General features: G+C 42.3%; 1 protein-coding gene across 1 annotated transcript in view; it reads left to right on the top strand.

Annotated features, from left to right (window-relative positions):
- The first annotated feature begins 4,421 nt into the window (after positions 1-4,421).
- The window catches only part of LOC101980089 (alpha-1-inhibitor 3-like), a 54,283-nt gene continuing 40,208 nt past the window's right edge, over positions 4,422-18,496 (top strand). Inside the window, exons 1-8 of the mRNA XM_026788297.1 lie at positions 4,422-4,507; positions 7,578-7,761; positions 8,548-8,707; positions 8,821-8,873; positions 14,036-14,056; positions 14,324-14,492; positions 14,877-14,961; positions 15,959-16,067. Of these exons, the coding sequence (XP_026644098.1) occupies positions 4,422-4,507; positions 7,578-7,761; positions 8,548-8,707; positions 8,821-8,873; positions 14,036-14,056; positions 14,324-14,492; positions 14,877-14,961; positions 15,959-16,067 (867 nt within the window). The remainder of the gene's footprint in view (positions 4,508-7,577; positions 7,762-8,547; positions 8,708-8,820; positions 8,874-14,035; positions 14,057-14,323; positions 14,493-14,876; positions 14,962-15,958; positions 16,068-18,496) is intronic.

The following is an 18,496-nucleotide window of genomic DNA, read 5'->3' on the forward strand; positions in this document are numbered from 1 at the left end:
GATGCAGTCAGTGCAATTTCAAAAGTCCCCATAATCTATCACAGTCTCAACACCATTTAAAAGTCCAAAGTCTCTTCTGAGATTCAAGCAATATCTTGACTGTTATCTTCACAAAATCAAAATCAAAAAGCAGATCACCTACTTCCAACATTCAGTGGCACAGAATATATACATTACTATTCCAAAAGGGATCAAAGGGAGCATAGTGGGGAAATACTCAACCAAAGCAAAACCAAAACCCATAAGATGATGTACAAATTGTGCATCTCTGTGTCTGATGTCAAGGTGTTCTTCAGGTCTCTAACCCCTGTCAACTTTCTTGACTATAACACACTTCTCTCTCTTGGGCTGGTTCTACACCAGGTATGCAACTCTCCAAGCTGGGTACCCCATGGCTCTGACATCTCCCACATCCTTGTTTGTGATGGGTAAGGAAAACTCCTTTTGTACTAGGAACGCATTCTAAATTCCTAAAAAAGAAAAACTTCGTTTTGTGCTAGGTACCCATTCTAAATTTCTAAGTGATGAGCTTCCAGCAACTCTGACTCCTTGCTCCCTCCCCAACCTTGTAAGACTATTACGAGATAATGAATTGATGACTCTGGTTTTTGAAACCCCACTTTTGGATGGGTACCATAGAGTGAGACAGCTCCTTTACAGGGGATAGAAATAGTTTTTTAAAGTTGAGGGGAGTAAAAGACATTTTTCATTCCACTTCACACAATTGAGATAGTTGTGGTGTCCACTTTTAAAAACTCTTCCGGCCTGGCGATGGTGGCGCACGCCTTTAATCCCAGCACTCGGGAGGCAGAGGCAGGTGGATCTATGTGAGTTCGAGACCAGCCTGGTCTATAGAGCTAGTTCCAGGACAGGCTCCAAAGCCACAGAGAAACCCTGTCTCGAAAAAGCAAGAAAAAAAAGAAAACTCTTCCGCTAGCCAGATCAGCATAACACGCCTTCAATTTGGGTTTGAGGCTGTCGGCCTGCTAGCAGTATTCAATAAATTCATTTAGTGATAATTTAAAGCAAGTCTGTGGTCTTTTCCCAGTGTATTTGAAATCTCTCACAGGTATCTCCAAGGCAACCCAGGCTTCACCTTCACAGCTTCACACATGGTCTCTCTGGGCCTCCATGCAGGGACACCCCTGACACGTGCTTAGCCTTAATGGCTCTCCTTAACAGTGGAGGAAGATCCCACAACACCTTTCTTGTATTCTTGACTCTAAAGATCAGACTTCATAACTGATGCTACCAAATTCTGCTGGTTGATGGGGCTAAAACATGGGCCACTTCCTTCAGTTATGTCTGCATCAGCTTTCTGTTGCTGATTGCTTCTTCCACTGCTTAAGGTTTTTGTTTGTTTGTTTTTACTTTTTGTTTTCTTTTAATACCGTTTCACAAGTTGGAAGCTTAACTGGGCAGCGTATGGCCCTGAAGTCACTAGTCCCCTTATACCATCTAGCATCAGTGGCAAGCCTTACAGTCCAGGCAGCAATGACACACACCTTTAATCCCAGGAACCACACTAACTTGCCATAGAAACCAGGTGGTAGTGGTGCACGCCTTTAATCCCAGCACTAGAGAGAATTATAAAACAGGAGGAGACAGCTCTCAGACAGTCTCATTCTGAGATTCCTGGAGACAAGATTGACATTTCAGACTCAGGTACAGGTAAGAGCCAATGGTTGACTGTTTTGCTTTTCAGCTCTTCAGGCTGAACTCCAATTTCTGTTTCTGAGTTTTTACTAATCGTGCTTCAATCAGGTTTTCTTTAAATTTGTTTTATCTCCTTGAGCTCTGGACTTTGCTCTGTTACATTTCCTGGTGCTTCTTTTCTCCTCAAAGATGACATTTTGTGTTTCTCTTTGTCCAGCTGTCTCTTTTTCATGATTGGTCTGCATAAGAGTGATTACTAATAACCACATGACAGAATCAATACTAGGCTGCCTTGAAATATCCTCTGCCAATGCCATTAATTAAAAAATCTTCAATTTAGCCTCAGGCAGATTTTTAAGATGGGACAAAAAAAGCAGACTTACTCTTTTCCAAAATATCACAAGAATGGTCTCTAGGCCATTCACTAATAGTCTCCCACTCTGAAGCTTCTTGAGCTAGGCTGCCATAATTTACATTGCTCTCAGCACCACTGTCCATGTTCCTACTAGGATACCCCAGTAAGTGCCACTTAAAGTGTTCAACCACTTCTCTAGTTCAAAGTGCCAAAGTTCACATTACGCCAACTCAAAGTGGCCAGACCCATCAAGAAAAATCCCAACCCCTGGTATCAGTTTCTTGCTTATGGTTTCAGAGATTATTATCCATTATCATCATAGCAGGTAACATGACCACATGCATGAGGCATCGTGTTGGAGGAGTATTTGAGAGCTATATCCTGATTTATAGGCAGAGAGAGAGAAAGAGACATACCCACACACATACACACACACACACACACACACACACACACACACACACAGAGAGAGAGAGAGAGAGAGAGAGAGAGAGAGAGAGAGAGAGAGAGAGATTTTGGTGGCATGGACTTTCAAAACCTCAAACCCACCCCCAATGGCACATATCCTCCAACAAGGCCATACTTTCTAATTCTTTTAAACAGTCCATTCCCTGGGGACTAAGTGCCAAAAAAGATAAGCCTATAGGGGTCATTCTTATTCAACTACCACAGCAAGAAAAATGCCAGTCATCTTGGAGGTTTGCCACCTGTCTACCTACTAGTGAGTCTGCCTGACTCCTAGCTTCTCAGCTTGGAACACCATCACGGCTTATCTAGATAACTACACTAGTCATCCAGTGGGGTCTAGAGACTTTTAGTCATCCCCTCAAGGCACTGCAGAAGCTATCATGCTAAACAGAAAACTTTTTATGTTCTTTGATTATTTAAATTCACTTTTGGTTATATTCCTTCCCAAGGGCCCTCATATATCTAAGTTTAGCTTTATTGAAGTATCATTATTCCAATGAAACATTTCCATTTCAGACATGCCAATACTTTCCTGGTCTCTAAGCCTTCTCATGTGCTTTTTTAAGACTCAGATCTGTACCCTGCTTTTTCCTCTGCCTGGAAAACGTCAAGTAAATCATTGTAGCATGTCTGTTCTCTAACAAGAAGTCACCTGTGAGTTCTGAGTCTGAGTTATGCCATCTTAGACCTGCCCTGCCACCAACTATTATCCCAGGCTGTTAGCACCTGTTTGTGTTTGTATACCCATCACTTCGAGCATCATCTTATGGGAATTTAAAGCCGTTCATTGTCATGCTCAAAATAAAGATCAGGGAGAGGAGATGAAAAAGTGAAATTATTGTTTCTGTGGAATTTGGAGAAAAAGGACCAGCTCAGGAGTTGATGAAGCTTCCTATTGATGATGAATTGGGGTTCAGAAGTCAATCAATGAATTTAATTTTTCTTTCAATCAGTTTAATTTCTCTTTCAACCTTTACATGTTTGCCCTACATCCCCTTTTAGCATGTTCTTTCTTTTTACTTAAAGTCTTAAGATTATAGTTGATTTAGTTTATGCTATCATTTTCCCTCAAGCCAATATCATAAGTTCTTTGTAAAAAAAAATAAACAGTTCCGTTATCTAGAATAGAAATGCTAATGTGTTTTCCAGCTCATACCTTAGTGGCCATCCAAAGGAAATGAGGTGCACCCCAAATATCGATCACCTTAACATTTAAAGCAATTGCCTTCAGTTGCACAGATTATATTGGGCTTCCTGTTAGACCGTAGAGATAATACTTCTCAAGTGTACCTCTAGATGAGGTCTGTGAACTTCTAACTAAAAAGAGTTAGGCACAGTAACTTATAGTAGGTGAGTTTGGGGGCTTTCCCAGTATCCATAGTCCCCCTTTTACACGTAAGACCCATAAAAGTAGATACTTGAATGACCAGAGAAAGGAGAACTGAAAATCTCCAACCTGAACTACTCGAGTGACTCTCAAACAAGGAAAGAGGGGAACTGAGATGTCCCATCCCGGGGAGTATACTGCTCAGATTCCAGGTAACTAGAAGCAGTGAGGTAGCAAATGTTACACAATCATGGCACAGCCACATGCTGCAAAGATTTATTGCTCAGTAGTATTAACACTGAGAACATCTGCTCTAATTCAAACCTGGTAGATTCTATGACCTTGACTCTTTTCCAACACCATCCACAGCTGCTCTGGCACTTTTTCCTGAAACTGTTGTAATTTATTTGAGTTGTTTCGAGGCCACCACTGAATACAGTGACACTAACAGAAAACTCTTGCAAAATTCCACTTCTCTGTTTGGCCACCTAGGGTGGAGCTTCCTATTTGCACGGGGCACTCATAAATAGACCACTGTGTTTCAAGGAATCTCTACAATGGTATTAGGGAAGAGAACACCATAGGTACCATCCTCTTGTCCTTTCTTCCTACACCATGTGGAAGGGCAGGAAGGCTCTGCAATGTCTTATTTCAGTTCTTCTTGCCTACCTGACTTCTGCTTCCTCACTCTATGGACAACCGTGAGTACCACCAAGGTCCTCTTAATGGTTAATTTAAAATATAAGAGCTAGCTAGCAATATGCTTAAGCTATTGGCCAAAGAGTATTACAAGTAATATAGTTTCTGGATGATTATTTTGGGAGTCTGGGTAGCCAGGAACAAGCAAGAAGCCTTCCCCAACAATTGGCACACCAATGTGGGGCTGACTAAATCCACATAAAACCTGAGAAAGTTTGGAAAGGAGTCCTAGACACAAAAGAACAGAGTTAAGCATGGCTTTTTTGGTAGAATCATTTTCTTGGGTAGGCTCTGCTTGCTAGAAGAAAGCAGAGGCATAATTTCTTTAAGAGGCATGATTCAGCAGCAACAGCAAATTAAAAAAAAAGAAAAGAAAAGAAAAAAATCTGCATGGTTTTAAAATGGTGACTTCTTGCCAGCATTAACTCTGGCTCTTTCAGGAGGCCAAGCCCTTGAATGGGACTTGCGGGCAGCATGCTGCAAATTACTTGGTGGCAATATGGACCAACTGGTTACCAGAGTTGAGGTTGTGAGCATGGCTCCCACCCAGCAGTCTCAGAAGCAGTGAATGGACTGCCACCATGTTGGAATGGGTGGAGCCAAAAGGCAAAGTAGCCTTAGTCCTAGCCAATCTACTTTGTATTTTAAGAAATGGTCCTGGTCAGAAAATGATTACAGATACACAATAAAGACAGATTCAGAAGGGAAAAAAAAGACTTCTAAATGGGTCACAGTGCTGGATAAATGTACATAGGCTTGATAGAGAGAAGAAAAAGAATATAGACAGTTATAAAAGGAACTAAATGGTTATTTTAATAAAGTTTTTAAAGAGACAGAGTACAGACAGTCATTGGTTAAAGGAGTAAGGAAAAATAAGTCAGTAAAGATGGAATATACACAGAGAGTCTGGATTATGTATATTATTATGTTTTCTTTGAATTTTTTTTTTACTGTAAATGAGTTAAGTTCAGAGAGACAATTCATTGTATGGGATGCCAAGCTAAAATAACATATATATTTTATTTTATTTTATTTTTTTTTGTTTTTCGAGACAGGGTTTCTCTGTAGCTTTGGAGCCTGTCCTGGAACTCCCTTTGTAGACCAGGCTGGCCTCGAACTCACAGAGATCCACCTGCCTCTGCCTCCCGAGTGCTGGGATTAAAGGCGTGCGCCACCATTGCCCGGCAAACATATATATTTTAAAGGTATCTTGACTTCAAAATTTGGGTCTAAGGATTTGTTGCTTTGGAAAAGAGGTTCTTCTTTTGTTTTCACAGAAGATGAGAACCTATGGATTCCTTCCAGACTAATGTGGTTTGATGGATCAAGATTCCCCAAAAGGTTGCCATGAACATCCCCCTAAAATTACTTTGTCCAATAAAAAACAGGAAGCAGTTTGGAGAAAGCTACTCCCAAATTTCCAAATATTGTTTATAAATGTTTATTTATATTTAAAGGGGGATATACTATAGAGATCAATACTTTACATTGGTATGGATCTTGGTTTATTGGTACAAATTTAAGATCAATTATATCTTAACTCTTGGTTAAGATACTATGTTTGTGAAGCTCATTTAAAAATATAATGTATAATTAAGAAATACAGGTTAATAGATAGTCATCTGTAATAGTAAAACTTGTTAGTTAGGCTTTCTAGACATATAGAGATATATTTCAGTTAGATAGATAATCTTCAAACCTTTTAAAGACCTACAGAATATGGCATTTAAAATGTTTAAATTATTAACTTAAGACTTTTCATGACAATGAGACACATCTACTCCTGGCAGCATAAATCTATTTAAAGAGGATGATATTCATCAAAGAGGCTCCCGATGGAGTTTGTTGGCCATTTGGGAAAAAAAAAAACTACTCTTGCCTAGACTGCTTGATATTATACTGTATGAACTGGATAGGGAAGACCCACAGAAAAATGACTGCTGGACTTGCCTAAAGGTGAGACTATCTTTTGAGGTTCCTGCTTCATAAAACAGTCTACCAGACATTCTGCAGGACACAGAAGAAAGCAACTGATGGTCTTTGCCACTACAATGCAGAACAGATCTTTGGGTTTCCAAGATCTTCATAGGAAAGTCTACTAGGCTGAAGATGGATGCCCCTAATGTTACAGAAAAACTTTGGGTAACTGTCCAGGCAGCAAGATGTCTCTGTCAAATCTAGAGTTTTGGAAGTTGCTTACAATGCACTTCCTGTTAACTTAGGTAATATTATATCCTTTGGTGGAGTTGAAGAATAGATAGATATTTTTCCTTAGTTATGATAAAAGATAAAGTAGATATAAATGTTATAACTGTAATTCTTGCTTGATACCTGTTTTGTTATATGTAATTTTTTAAACTAATTTTTAAACTACCAGTAGAACTTGTTACTTGGTGCCCAAATAGCCACATTATCAGAATAATATTGTTGAGTGGCTTTTCTTATTATCTTTGATCAAAAAAGTATATTTAAAGCAGTAAAAATCAAAGAAACCTGTTAAAAAAATTGTTTTTCATTATATGATGTAGTAATGACAGGCAGGTTTGGGGCAAGTTTGGGTACAAAAAACCCTGATGCAAGAAGAAGGTAGAAGATGATTTCTACAGACAGCCTTTGGCACTTGCTCAAGTGTAACATGTATGAATCGTGCAACTCTGAACTGCACAGTCACATTATAAATCTTAGGTTTAAGAGTACCTGGAAATAAAAACAGGGCACTAAACTATTTTTCAATAATTAAATATGATAATTAAGAACAATCTTCATAAATTTTTATGAAAATAATAATTATTCTTTCTGTGTTTTCATTTTAAAAGATTTTTAAAAACTCTTAGAACTTGAATGCTAGCTGTTTACGTGAAGGGTGTACATGCCATTTGAACCTGTCTTGATGAATATCACTGTTGAAGCCAGGTTATTACAAAAACTGATACTTGTCTGACCTCTCTACTGTATCAGGTGTCACCTGCCATCTCAGCTGTAGAAACATGGATGGTGATAATTAGTGTAATGAAACTCCAGTCATAGACAATGATACCTGTCCTCAGCTGACCTGAACTCTTTCCTTTCCAGGAAGTATATGGCACTGGTCCCTACCCGGCTCTACACTGAGACCCCTGAGAAAATCTGCTTCCATCTATACGACCTGAATGAGACAGTGACTGTCAGAGCCTCTTTGCAGTTTCGCTCAGGAAGCAGAAGTCTGTTCAATGAGCTTGTGGTTGACAAGGACTTGTTTCACTGTGTCTCCTTCACTGTGAGTATGAGGACCTGTCCCAACTTGTTTTCTGTATTTATGTACATGTGTGCAGATATCTAATGTACTTACACCATTCTGAGAAAGATTAATCTAGAAACACATCTACTTCTTCAAAACAATAGAAACTCAGAATATTTACCCAATAAACAAATAGCACAGATTATCCCACCCTAAAATGGGAAGAGTCAATACTTGTGCATATGCTCCTTTCCCACTGAACTCTCTCAGAAATCCCACCACCCAGAGCACAAAGGATTTTGCCACTTCATAGTACTTCCTGCTAGTACATTATAAGCTTCAGATAGCAGTCCAACTAGTCAGGACTACATCTCCTTTGTATATCCTGGGAAAGTACTGGGTTTCTTCTCTGGACCTATCATCAAGACACAGTTCCTCAGCCTGGTCTACAGAGCTAGTTCCAGGACAGGCTCCAAAGCCACAGAGAAACCCTGTCTCGAAAAACCAAAAAAAAAAAAAAAAGACACAGTTCCTACTGCCATTAATACATTTGTTTTCACTTTACCTTGATTTCAGAGTTAGATCTAATTCTCAGTCAAGATAGCACGTACTCCATGTAAATGACTGTCTTTGTTGCTTCCATCAACTCATATGAAACATTGTGCTTTCTTTTCTTACTTTTTTCCTGATGTACCCTCCTCCTCAAAATGCTTAAACAAAAACTGAGGGGCCTCCCTTCCTTCCCGTGGTGTGGAAGGAGCGGAGGGACTCTCAGCCCTCCAAAGGGTCAGATGGTGAAGGGTCTTGCGTTCCTCTCGTTCTCAGCTCCCCAGAGTCTCATCTTCCTATGAGCGGGGGTACCTGTCTGTCCACATTAAAGGACCAAAACACGAATTCAGCAAGAAGAATATGATGTTGGTGTGGAACAAAGTGAATGCCGTCTTTGTCCAGACAGACAAACCCGTGTACAAACCAGGACAGACAGGTGCGAAGCTCCATTATGGGCAACAAAAGTAAGAAGCCCTTCTCAACATGGCACAGAGAAGGCCTGGGTCTGGAACTCACTAGGAAATCCTCTCTCTCTCTCTCTTTGTCCAGTCAAATTCCGGGTTGTCTCTATGGATATAAATCTGCACCCTCTGAGTGAGTTGGTGAGTCTTTTACATGTGGCTGTTGGTGGGTTCATGAAGACACAATGTTACTGAAATATTCTCATTTCTAGCCCCTTGCTAAGGTATGAGTTGATCTTGCTTCCTATTCTGCTCATTTGCCTATTTATATCTCTTCCTCAGTTACTGTTGGCCCTGCTATGTTTTCCTTATATGTTGCAGTCTGTTACTGGTTAAGAGCCTCTGGGCTTTCCTTATACTTCATGGAGACTTTTACTGTACAGAACCTTTAGGCTTAATCATGTTTTTCATGATGTTTTTGTCGTTTCTGTCACGTCATGCCATCCTTGAAGAACTCATTTCTAGTCTAATGGGTATTTCTATATGCAACTTTGTATTTAACACTTAGGTCCTTCCCTAAATGGACTCTCTTAAGTATAAAACAGCATTTACCAGTCTCTCATCCTCCGTACTTCAGCAAGTTGTGGGTGTCTGTGCTAACCACTCTCTGCTACAAATAGAAGCTTCTCTGACGAGGACTGAGAGATGCTTTCTAAGTATAAAGATCAATCGGTAACAGTTGGTTAGCTACCATGCCCTTTAGCAACATAATAATAATGGATTCTCCTTTAGGGCCTATGACACATCTAGCCATAGGTTCTTGGCCCGACAGTGTTGTCAAACGTGGGTTTCATCTTGCATAATGGAACTTAAATCTAGTCAGAGAGTGGTTGGTTACTTCCATGACATTTGTGTTACTATTGTACCCAGTGGGCATGTCTTGCCAGGCCAGTGGTTCTCATAGTTTATAGGGTTCACAGCTGGGTAAGATTGATGATTCCTCATCCGCTTGCACCCCTACCCCACCCCCTGTGGTGTGCATAGCACCTTCCAGCTCCATGAAAGTTAGACCGTAGGGATGATGGCTCCAATCAGCAGCAGCTTGACTGTGGAATGTGAAGGCCCAAATTAAACATATGAATAACATCCTCTCTTCTCAAGGACCATAGATTACTGTGTCAGAGAGGAAGGAAAGACATAAGAGTCAGAGGTAGTGAATGAATACAAGGGAACAGTCCACTGGACTCTGCATGGCGGCCACAAATATAAACTTACAATTGTGTTAGCATGCACAAGCACGTGCAAGATCAAGCCAGACCAAACCTTGGCATGGAGAGGAGAGATGTTCGTGAAATCCCACCTCTAGCTGAGGCGCTGGTGCTAATAGATAGCTACTGGGAGAGGTCAGTTTTCTTTAAGAGTACAGACCAAGGTAAGTCTAACTCCATCCTTCATTATATACGCATATGTATGGACACTCTCTTAATCGCTCTACCTTGCTCTGTAGGCTTGGGACACTATAAAATTCCCAGCATAGACTGTTGACTCACTTCCTAGTATTTTGTGTGTCTGTACATAATACATTTTCATTCTGCGTGTGTGTACACATGTATGTGCTAGCCAGAAGGCAATCTTAGCTTTCGTTTCTTGAGTGCTGAACACCGTGGGTTTTGACTTGGTCTCTAGCTCACCTGGGGCTTGATGATCAGGCTAGGTGGCCTGGCCAGGGACCCTGTGAGAGCTGGCTGTCTCTGCTCCCCAGCTATGATGACAGCAGGCACCCGTTCCTGCTTTTTATGTGGATTCCGCAGATGGAACCCAGGTTCTTCTGCTTAAGCAGCTAGCATTTACCAGCTGTTTCTCCCTCCCGTCTTTCACTTCCTGGCTGAATGAAGGTTAAATTTATGTCCTCAGATTAATTCTTTCTTCAGAATTTCATCAACTGCTCCTCGATGTTTCGTGTAAATTTTACTATCAGGTTGCAGTTCTACAATTAGACTTGGAAATGTCATTGAAATATTAATAATGTATATATTGATTTGAAAAGAGTGTTTAATAACACCTTTAATCATTTAATAACAAATGTTTCTATGTATTTCCTAATGGTTTGCAATGTTCTTCTTAAGCCTACTGAATTTCCTAATTGACTTATTCCCCAAATCACAGTTTTCATTAATAAATGGTGTTGATAGAATTTATAATTCATTTCCTTCATTTTCATGCAATTAAGATCTTTTTTCTATGTACCCCATTACTTTTTATCATGTTGATCTTGCTGAATTCCCTAGTCAAAATGACTTATCTTGAATTCCAATAGGTTTTGTGTGCCAGTTATAAAATGATCTTGCTACTACTGTACACAGTAGGGTTCATTTTCTCTGCCAGTTAAAGAATTAAAAGGCAGGAAAAATCTTGAGCACAGCACGTCGAATCTGCCATTAAAGAAAGGCTTTTATTAGAGGTGAGGAAACACACACACAGCAGGAGCATGGACGGGAAGACCCTCTGCAGAGGGGGATTGGAAAATCCTGTCTCCCCAGGGCTGAGGTCTTTGAGGAACTTTAAGGGGTCTTTCTTCCCTAATTGGTTTCTCTGCACCCTTCAACCACGGTGAGTGGTGTCTTCCACAACAGAATATCAGCAACTAGTTATTGTGGGCAATCAAGAAGAGTGCAAGACCCTCTACTGCTTTGGGGGTCTCTAGGGCCTCCCTGGCCAGCAACTCCTAAGGAGATATCTCATGCCTACCACTGGGACATTTGTGCAGCGACCCAGGGCCGTCAGGAGCATTATCTAGACTTGCAGTGCATTGTTCTTCTGACTCCTTTCAACTTATGCTTCTTAATTGACTTAGAAAAGAGTTTCCATGTGGTTTTTTTCATGGATTCTTCTTTGGGTTAACCCTCCCACCCTCCCCTGTTGTCTCTCCCATCCTACACACTCATTCCTGTTTAAATATTTTGTCCCCAAAAGTGCACCTGTGCTTTGGCATCACCTATGTCATGCTTTGTCCCCTACCTTGAGGGATTTCTCTCCCCAGAGGTCCTCTTCTAGCTTCCTTGCTTGCATAAGACTCTAGATTAAACACGTAGCTCTATTTGGAGTGAGGCGCCGCATGTAAGAACACACAGCAATCATCTTTCTGAACTTGTCATGCCCAAATCCGTGAAGTCCCGCAAAAGCCAACAAGGAGACCGAGTCCCATATGTAAAAACAAAGATCCTTTATTTTAATCAAGTTTGCAAACTAGGTCTCTCTGCATGTCCAATGTATTGGAATAACCCGAGAGCCCCGAGCTCAGTTAGAATTGGGTTTTTATAGTAGTAAAGGTGGGGGCGAGGGGTTTCTGAGGTTTAGAACCCCTGATTGGCTGACATTTGTCTAGGGGTGTCCTGGCGAGAGTGTGCTGGTAGGTGGTCCTATCTACATTGGTTGGAATGGTAGGCGTTTCCTTTGGATGATCTGTTCTTGGGTTGGAGTCCAGTAACAGCTTGTGGTTCCTCTTACAGCCAGGCATTGCCTCAGGGTAAACTACTGAATCTCAGACCTCTTATTAAATTTATCGAGGGCCGAGTTCTACTCTGGCAGGTGATAATGGTTGGAAATAAAGAACTTCCTTTGGGTGACCTGTTCATACTTAGCTTATCTTGGCTGGCCCCCACAAACTTACCATTATCATTTCTGGAGTTTCACCCACTTGCCTGCAAATTTTGTGGTTTCGTTTTTTGCAGCAGAATGAACTTTCATTGTGTACACGTGCACCAGAGTTTCATCAGCCATTGTCATGATTTATTCTTCCAGACTTTCAGAAATAAGCTCTATATCACTAAAATTCCCTTACAACTGCCCCTGCTTGCTCCCTTTTCAACTGCTGGAAATGATTGTGTTTTCTTCAAGTTGATGCTCACCTAGAATGAGTTTACCGTTTCAGACAGCTCAGCTATTACAGAACCTTAAATGACCTTGCCACCGCCTACTTACTGTGTGATCTTCACCTCATACATCAGAAACACTTCGCCCACAAACCTCTGAACATGCAGCCATGCCTTACTCGGCAGCAACTCTCCTTAGATACAGAGCAGCTACGAGCCCTTTCTTCCTTTGTAGTTATTGTTGTTTATTTATGGTTATTTATTCCTTCTGTGCATTTATTATCCTTCCTCTGACCTAGAGCAATGGTTAGACACTGGTTTGCTCTGCTGAACTGCGTCCAGGAGGCGAACATTGAGTGTGTGTGCTCATTAGACGAGGAGTGGGAAGCCAGTGCCCTGCATGGAGCGGGCTGTAGTAATATGAGCGGCGGGGCTGCGTCCCCGGCACCCTGGGCAGCCTGGTTCTGCTAGCTTATGCCCCAAAATAACAACACACAAACTGTATTCATTTAAACACTGCTTGGCCCTTTAGCTCTAGCCCTTACTCGCTAATTCTGATATCCCGATCAACCCATCTCTAATAATCTGTGATCACCGGTCTTACCGGGAAGATTCTAGCCTACGTCCATCCTGGGTCAGAGCTTCATTGTGTGTGCCTCAGAGAGCAGAGCTATCCCCGCATCTGCCCAGGAGCCGGGAGCATGGTGTCTCTCTGAGGCGTCTGCCTCTGAGAGGAGAGCTGTCGAGTCTGAGCTCACTTCCTCTTCCTCCCAGCATTCTGTTCTGTTTACTCCTCCCACCTATGTTTTAACCTATCAGGGCAAGCAGCTTCTTTATTTAATTAACCAATGACCTTCCTCCATCAGCGGGCCTAGCTATATGTGTGCCCAGGACACACCCCAAGTTAAGCATTATAACTGGATATATTTAAAAACTAGTCACCCCACTTCACACTGGAAATGTTCCTGATTTGAACAATAGATTCTGTAATCTCCATACTGTAAAGGCTCAGGGTGGGTCTCATAGCACATTGGAGACACCTTGCTGATAAGGGCCCACGAAGCTCCATTTCTCAGTTCCTATCCGTTAAGAGGTTCGTATGACTCTGAGAGTGCTAGAACACACACTTAAAATTTCTCTATGGTGGTTAATTGGTTTGCAATTGACTTTGTTACCAGATATTAAACTCGCCAAATTCTGGCTGAAACTCCCATCATATGGTCCATGCTGTGACTCTATTGAATTTGCTGTCTGTGTGAAATTTCTAAACCAGTGGTTCTCAACATTCCTAATGCTGTGACCCTTTAATACAGTTCCTTATGTGGTGATCCCCAACCATACAGTTGTTTTTATTGCTACATCATAACCATGATTTGTTACTGCTATGAATCATAATATAAATAGTTTTGAAGCTAGAGGTTTGCCAAGGGGGTTGTGACCCCTAGACTGAGAACACTGTTCTAAACTAACCCTATTTTCCCTTTGTTCCAGTTTCCTCTGGCTTACATTGAGGTAAGAAACTCAACTATCTCCTATTCTGAGAGAATCAGTCCGCTGACAGTAACTAGATGTTGGCACACCGTAGCAGTACTATGGGTCGGCAGGCTTCCACCACCGCCCCAGATAACTGGTTCATATCCCCTACTTTACCTTTATTCCTCCCTGTCCAAAAGGAATATTAGCAAGTTCCCAGATGCCCCACACCACACACAGTGCTCACAGATGTGTGGCTGCAGCTAACACTTTGTCTACTCAGAAAGTCTGCAACCTGTTTCACAGGATCCAAAAGGGAACCGCATTATGCAGTGGAGGGATGTTACCACGGAGACCGGGCTTAAGCAGCTGTCCTTCAGCCTATCCTCAGAGCCCATTCTGGGGTCCTACAAGATAGTGATACTAAAGCAATCAGGAGATAAGAAAGAGCACTCCTTCACCGTGGAGGAATTCGGTACGCCTTGGGAAGACTGACAAGGGAAAGTGGCTGGCCTAAGTTTCTGGTTGTCGTGGGATGAGTTCTTCCGGAGACATTAAATTCCAGTGCATAAGACTGGGCTTCATCTGACTCTCGCTAATCTACCCATCTAGCAACGTGGAGCTTCCAGAGAGTTCTGGGATTTTCAGAAGCAAATTCTTTGGTTTTTCCTCTTTAAATAGATACCTCCGAGCTTTTCAAACTGGATATAAACCTATGACGCTCAACTTTCTAACTTTAGAGGGGGCGGTTACCTCAATAATATGAAATCACCATTTCTTGGCGGAGGCTGATCAGTTAGGCAACTAGAAAAGTCATTTCCCACCTGAGTTTCTCCTCCCTCTCTCTCTCTTCCAATAGTGCTTCCCAGATTTGAAGTTCAAGTAAAGGTCCCAAAGGCCATCTCGATACAAGATGAAAAGCTCAACGTGACTGTGTGCGGGATGTGAGTCAGCGGTGTTTAACCTTCTAGCCTTAAGAATATGCTTGAACATAAAAATATCTGGGATAAGGCCTCACAGTAGAGTATTTACAAATGCTAAGGCTGTGTGGCCTTCCCTCCTAGAATGTTCCCCCACGGTGTTCATTTCCTCTTCATGTCCCTGACTGCTCTGCATCCATCACTGCTTGACCGTTCATTGTGTATGTTGCTGATGATAATTCTGATGACACCAATGATAAAATTAACTGTATGAGGCAGTAGAGAGTTCCTGCCTTTGGAGACAGGAAGGTACCTAAAAAGATTCCCTGACCCATGTGAAGAGAACACAGGCACTAAATTCGGCATTCTCCTGACCTATTTCGGGTGGACGCAAAGAGCAGAGAAACAAGAGTGCCCAGTCTGGCTCTACTTCCCGTCACTGCCGCCCAAGTTGAACTTTTAAACAGCTCACTTTTCTGTTTGCATTTCTGTACCTGATAAATAAGGACCCTGGGCCACAGCAACCGAAATTGCTCTTTAAGTCTGGAATTGCAGTAAGCCAAACCACGGTAGAAGGAATTTGCAAAGGGGCCTGAATCAAACAGAAGAGGCACACCCGAGCTCACAACTGCTTGTCATTAAAATAAACACGCTCAAAAGGAAACTGACAGAAAGAAGGCAAAAGATGGAGGAAGTCTGTTAGAATAGTTCTGAGCCTTTTCAACATGCTGCCCAGTCCTCTCAGCCCCCGCCCCCATTTGCTAGCTGAAGTTCCTGATTTGGTCATTTAATCTTTCCAGAACTACAAAGGGGAGAAAATCCTGTCGCCCCCCCCCCCAGAGGTTCTTAATGAGGCAAAATTGTTAATATATCTAGTTAGGAAGTGTCATGTGGTATTAACGGACCATATTTGCTGTCATTGTGAAACTACATAGTCAATCTACTGCTACAGATGGACCAAGGGAACGTGGGTGGAAGGACTTAGGGCTCTACTTTAGGAAGACTCTTGTCTCTCTGACAGGTATACCTATGGGAAGCCTGTGCCAGGACATGCAAAGATACAGATATGTTATAAATATAAGGAGCATATCAAGAATAAAGAGACTGGATGCAGAGAAATCAGGAGCCGGGTGAGTAAATCTGTTCAAAGGCCTGTTTTCAATATCCAGGGTTAACTAACAGAAGCACAGACAGCAAGACTGAGAAGAAACGCACACCCAGATATTAAAAGAGGATGTTCTGGGACCTTGGGACCTCAGGACCTTGGGGTATGGCTCTGTGGTGGAACACTAGCCAGGCAGGTGTGCCATCCCAGCACCCCTACCACCTCATTGACAATATTGATAGCCCTGGACCCACTATTACTATAGGGATAGGTCGGCACCTTTGCGGCTAACCGTGGCCACCAATAATTTTTAGTATGTATTCATTGTACAAAAGTAATAGGTTTATGACATTTTCATACATAAGGATTCTGTATCTTCACCATATTCCCTAGTCCTATTGTCACCTCTGCTCCTGTGTTCTTCTCCTCTTCCTGTGTTGCCCTTGCTACTTTCATGCCTTTTAGACTATTCTTTGAAAGTATGCTTTAATTGTCACATATAGAATGTGAGTAAATTGTACCAAACAATAGGCTTCTTTCCAATACATTCTTACTCGTGTATCACATACTTGATTATCTCTTTAGTTACCTTCGCTCTTCCCCCATCGGGCTTGCTGTCCAACTCTTCTTCTTCCCCAATGGAACAGCATCTACTTCGCAGTCTTTTTTGTTTTCCCCTTTCATGCGGTGAAAGCACGCACTGCTGTGTGTCTAAGTCTGGTATATTTTGTGAAAGGTGACAATCCCCAAGCCTGTACCATTCTCTGGTCCAGTTTTGAGTATCCACTCATCAACTGATGGACTCACTTGTTTGTGAATCAATAAATGCCAGCATGCACGTGAACACAGCTCTTGGTATTCTGATATAGGTTCCTTTTATACATTCCTGAGAGATGATCATGTGGTATGTTGACCTTGCGTTTTCTGAGAAGCGTCTATACGTACTTGTTAAGTGGCTGTACTAGATTGTAGTCTCACGTGACCACAGTATATGAAGTGTAGAGAGCCCAAGGTCCTTGGGCTCACAGATAAGCATTAGGGAAACCAGATAGGTTAAACATGCAGTATCGTCTCCTCCACCCAATGGAATGGGTGTAGTTAATATCCTGGTATCTGTAGAAGCAGGACACACCTGAACCCCCAGACTATACGTTTATCCCAGACTCTTCCTTTCCAGACCCTTATCTTGAGCTTTGTTTCTCAGTCTATAGAACCCATCCTTATGGAAGCTGTCATGTGTACTTTACAACAGACTTGGTGACATCTGTGCTCCCTGTAGGGCCAGGCCACTCCGGACTCCCACAAACTCTTATGTTTATTCGTTAGTTTATTCATTTAGTCATTCTCCATAGGCCCTTAGCTGAGCCTTGTTTTTCAGTCAATAGACCCCATCTTTATGGAAGTGGTCACATGTACTTTGTAGAGAGTCTCAATGTAAACATCTTGTAAGCTTTGTTGCATACACATGGGGTTGGGTTAATTTTTTTAAGTTCATGAAAGTTTATTTAACTCAGCTTAATGTTTCACGTGTGTCTTTTTACGTTTCTTTCCAAAACAATCTTATTTAAAACAATCCCTATTCCCTCTCCCTCCTGTCCTCCCACTTCCTCCATCTTCTCCCCACCCCACCCCATATCCACTCCTCAGAGAGGGTGAGGCCTCCCATGGGGAGTCAACAAAGTCTATCACCTCACTTGAGGCAGGACCAAGGCCCATCCCCCTGTAGCTATGCTGAGCAAGGTATCCCTCCATAGGGAATGGGCTCCAAAGAGTCAGCTCAGGAACTAGGGGTAAATACTCATTCCCCTGCTAGTGGCCCCACAAACTGCCCAAGCCACACAGCTGTCACTCACATTCACAGGGCCTAGTTCAGTCTTATGGGGGGTCCCCTGCTGTCAGTTCCGCTAGTTCAGGCCAGCCGTTTCTGTGGGTTTCCCCATCATGTTCTTGGCCCCTTTGCTCATATATCACTCCTCCCTCTCTATGGCTGGAGTCCAGGAGTTCGGTCCAGTGCTTAGCTATGGATCTCTGCATCTGCTTCCATCAGTTACTGGATAAAGATTCTGTGATGACAATTAAGGTGGTCATCGATCTGATTAGAGGGAAGGACATTTTATGTACCCTCTCCATTACTGCTTATCTGGAGTCATCCTTGTTGGTTCCTGGAACTACCTAGTGCCTGGTTTCTCACTAACCCCATTAATGGTTCCCTCTTTAAAGGTATCTCTTTCTTTGCTCTCCCTCTCTGCCCTTCACCCAGCTCCATCTTCCTGATCCCTCATGTTCTTCTCCCTGCTCCCCTTCTCACTCCCCACTCCCCTACCATGCTCCCCTGTCCCTCTATGCTGCCACTGCATTCTGTTTTTTTACATTCTGTCTGATGTTTGTTCCATGACTTTCCCTGGTCCTTTAATGCCGTGGTTATGTTGGAGATATATCAGGTGGGCTGAGTGC

Source organism: Microtus ochrogaster, unplaced genomic scaffold (genome assembly GCF_000317375.1).
Source record: "Microtus ochrogaster isolate Prairie Vole_2 unplaced genomic scaffold, MicOch1.0 UNK1, whole genome shotgun sequence".
Taxonomy (NCBI): Eukaryota; Metazoa; Chordata; class Mammalia; order Rodentia; family Cricetidae; genus Microtus; species Microtus ochrogaster.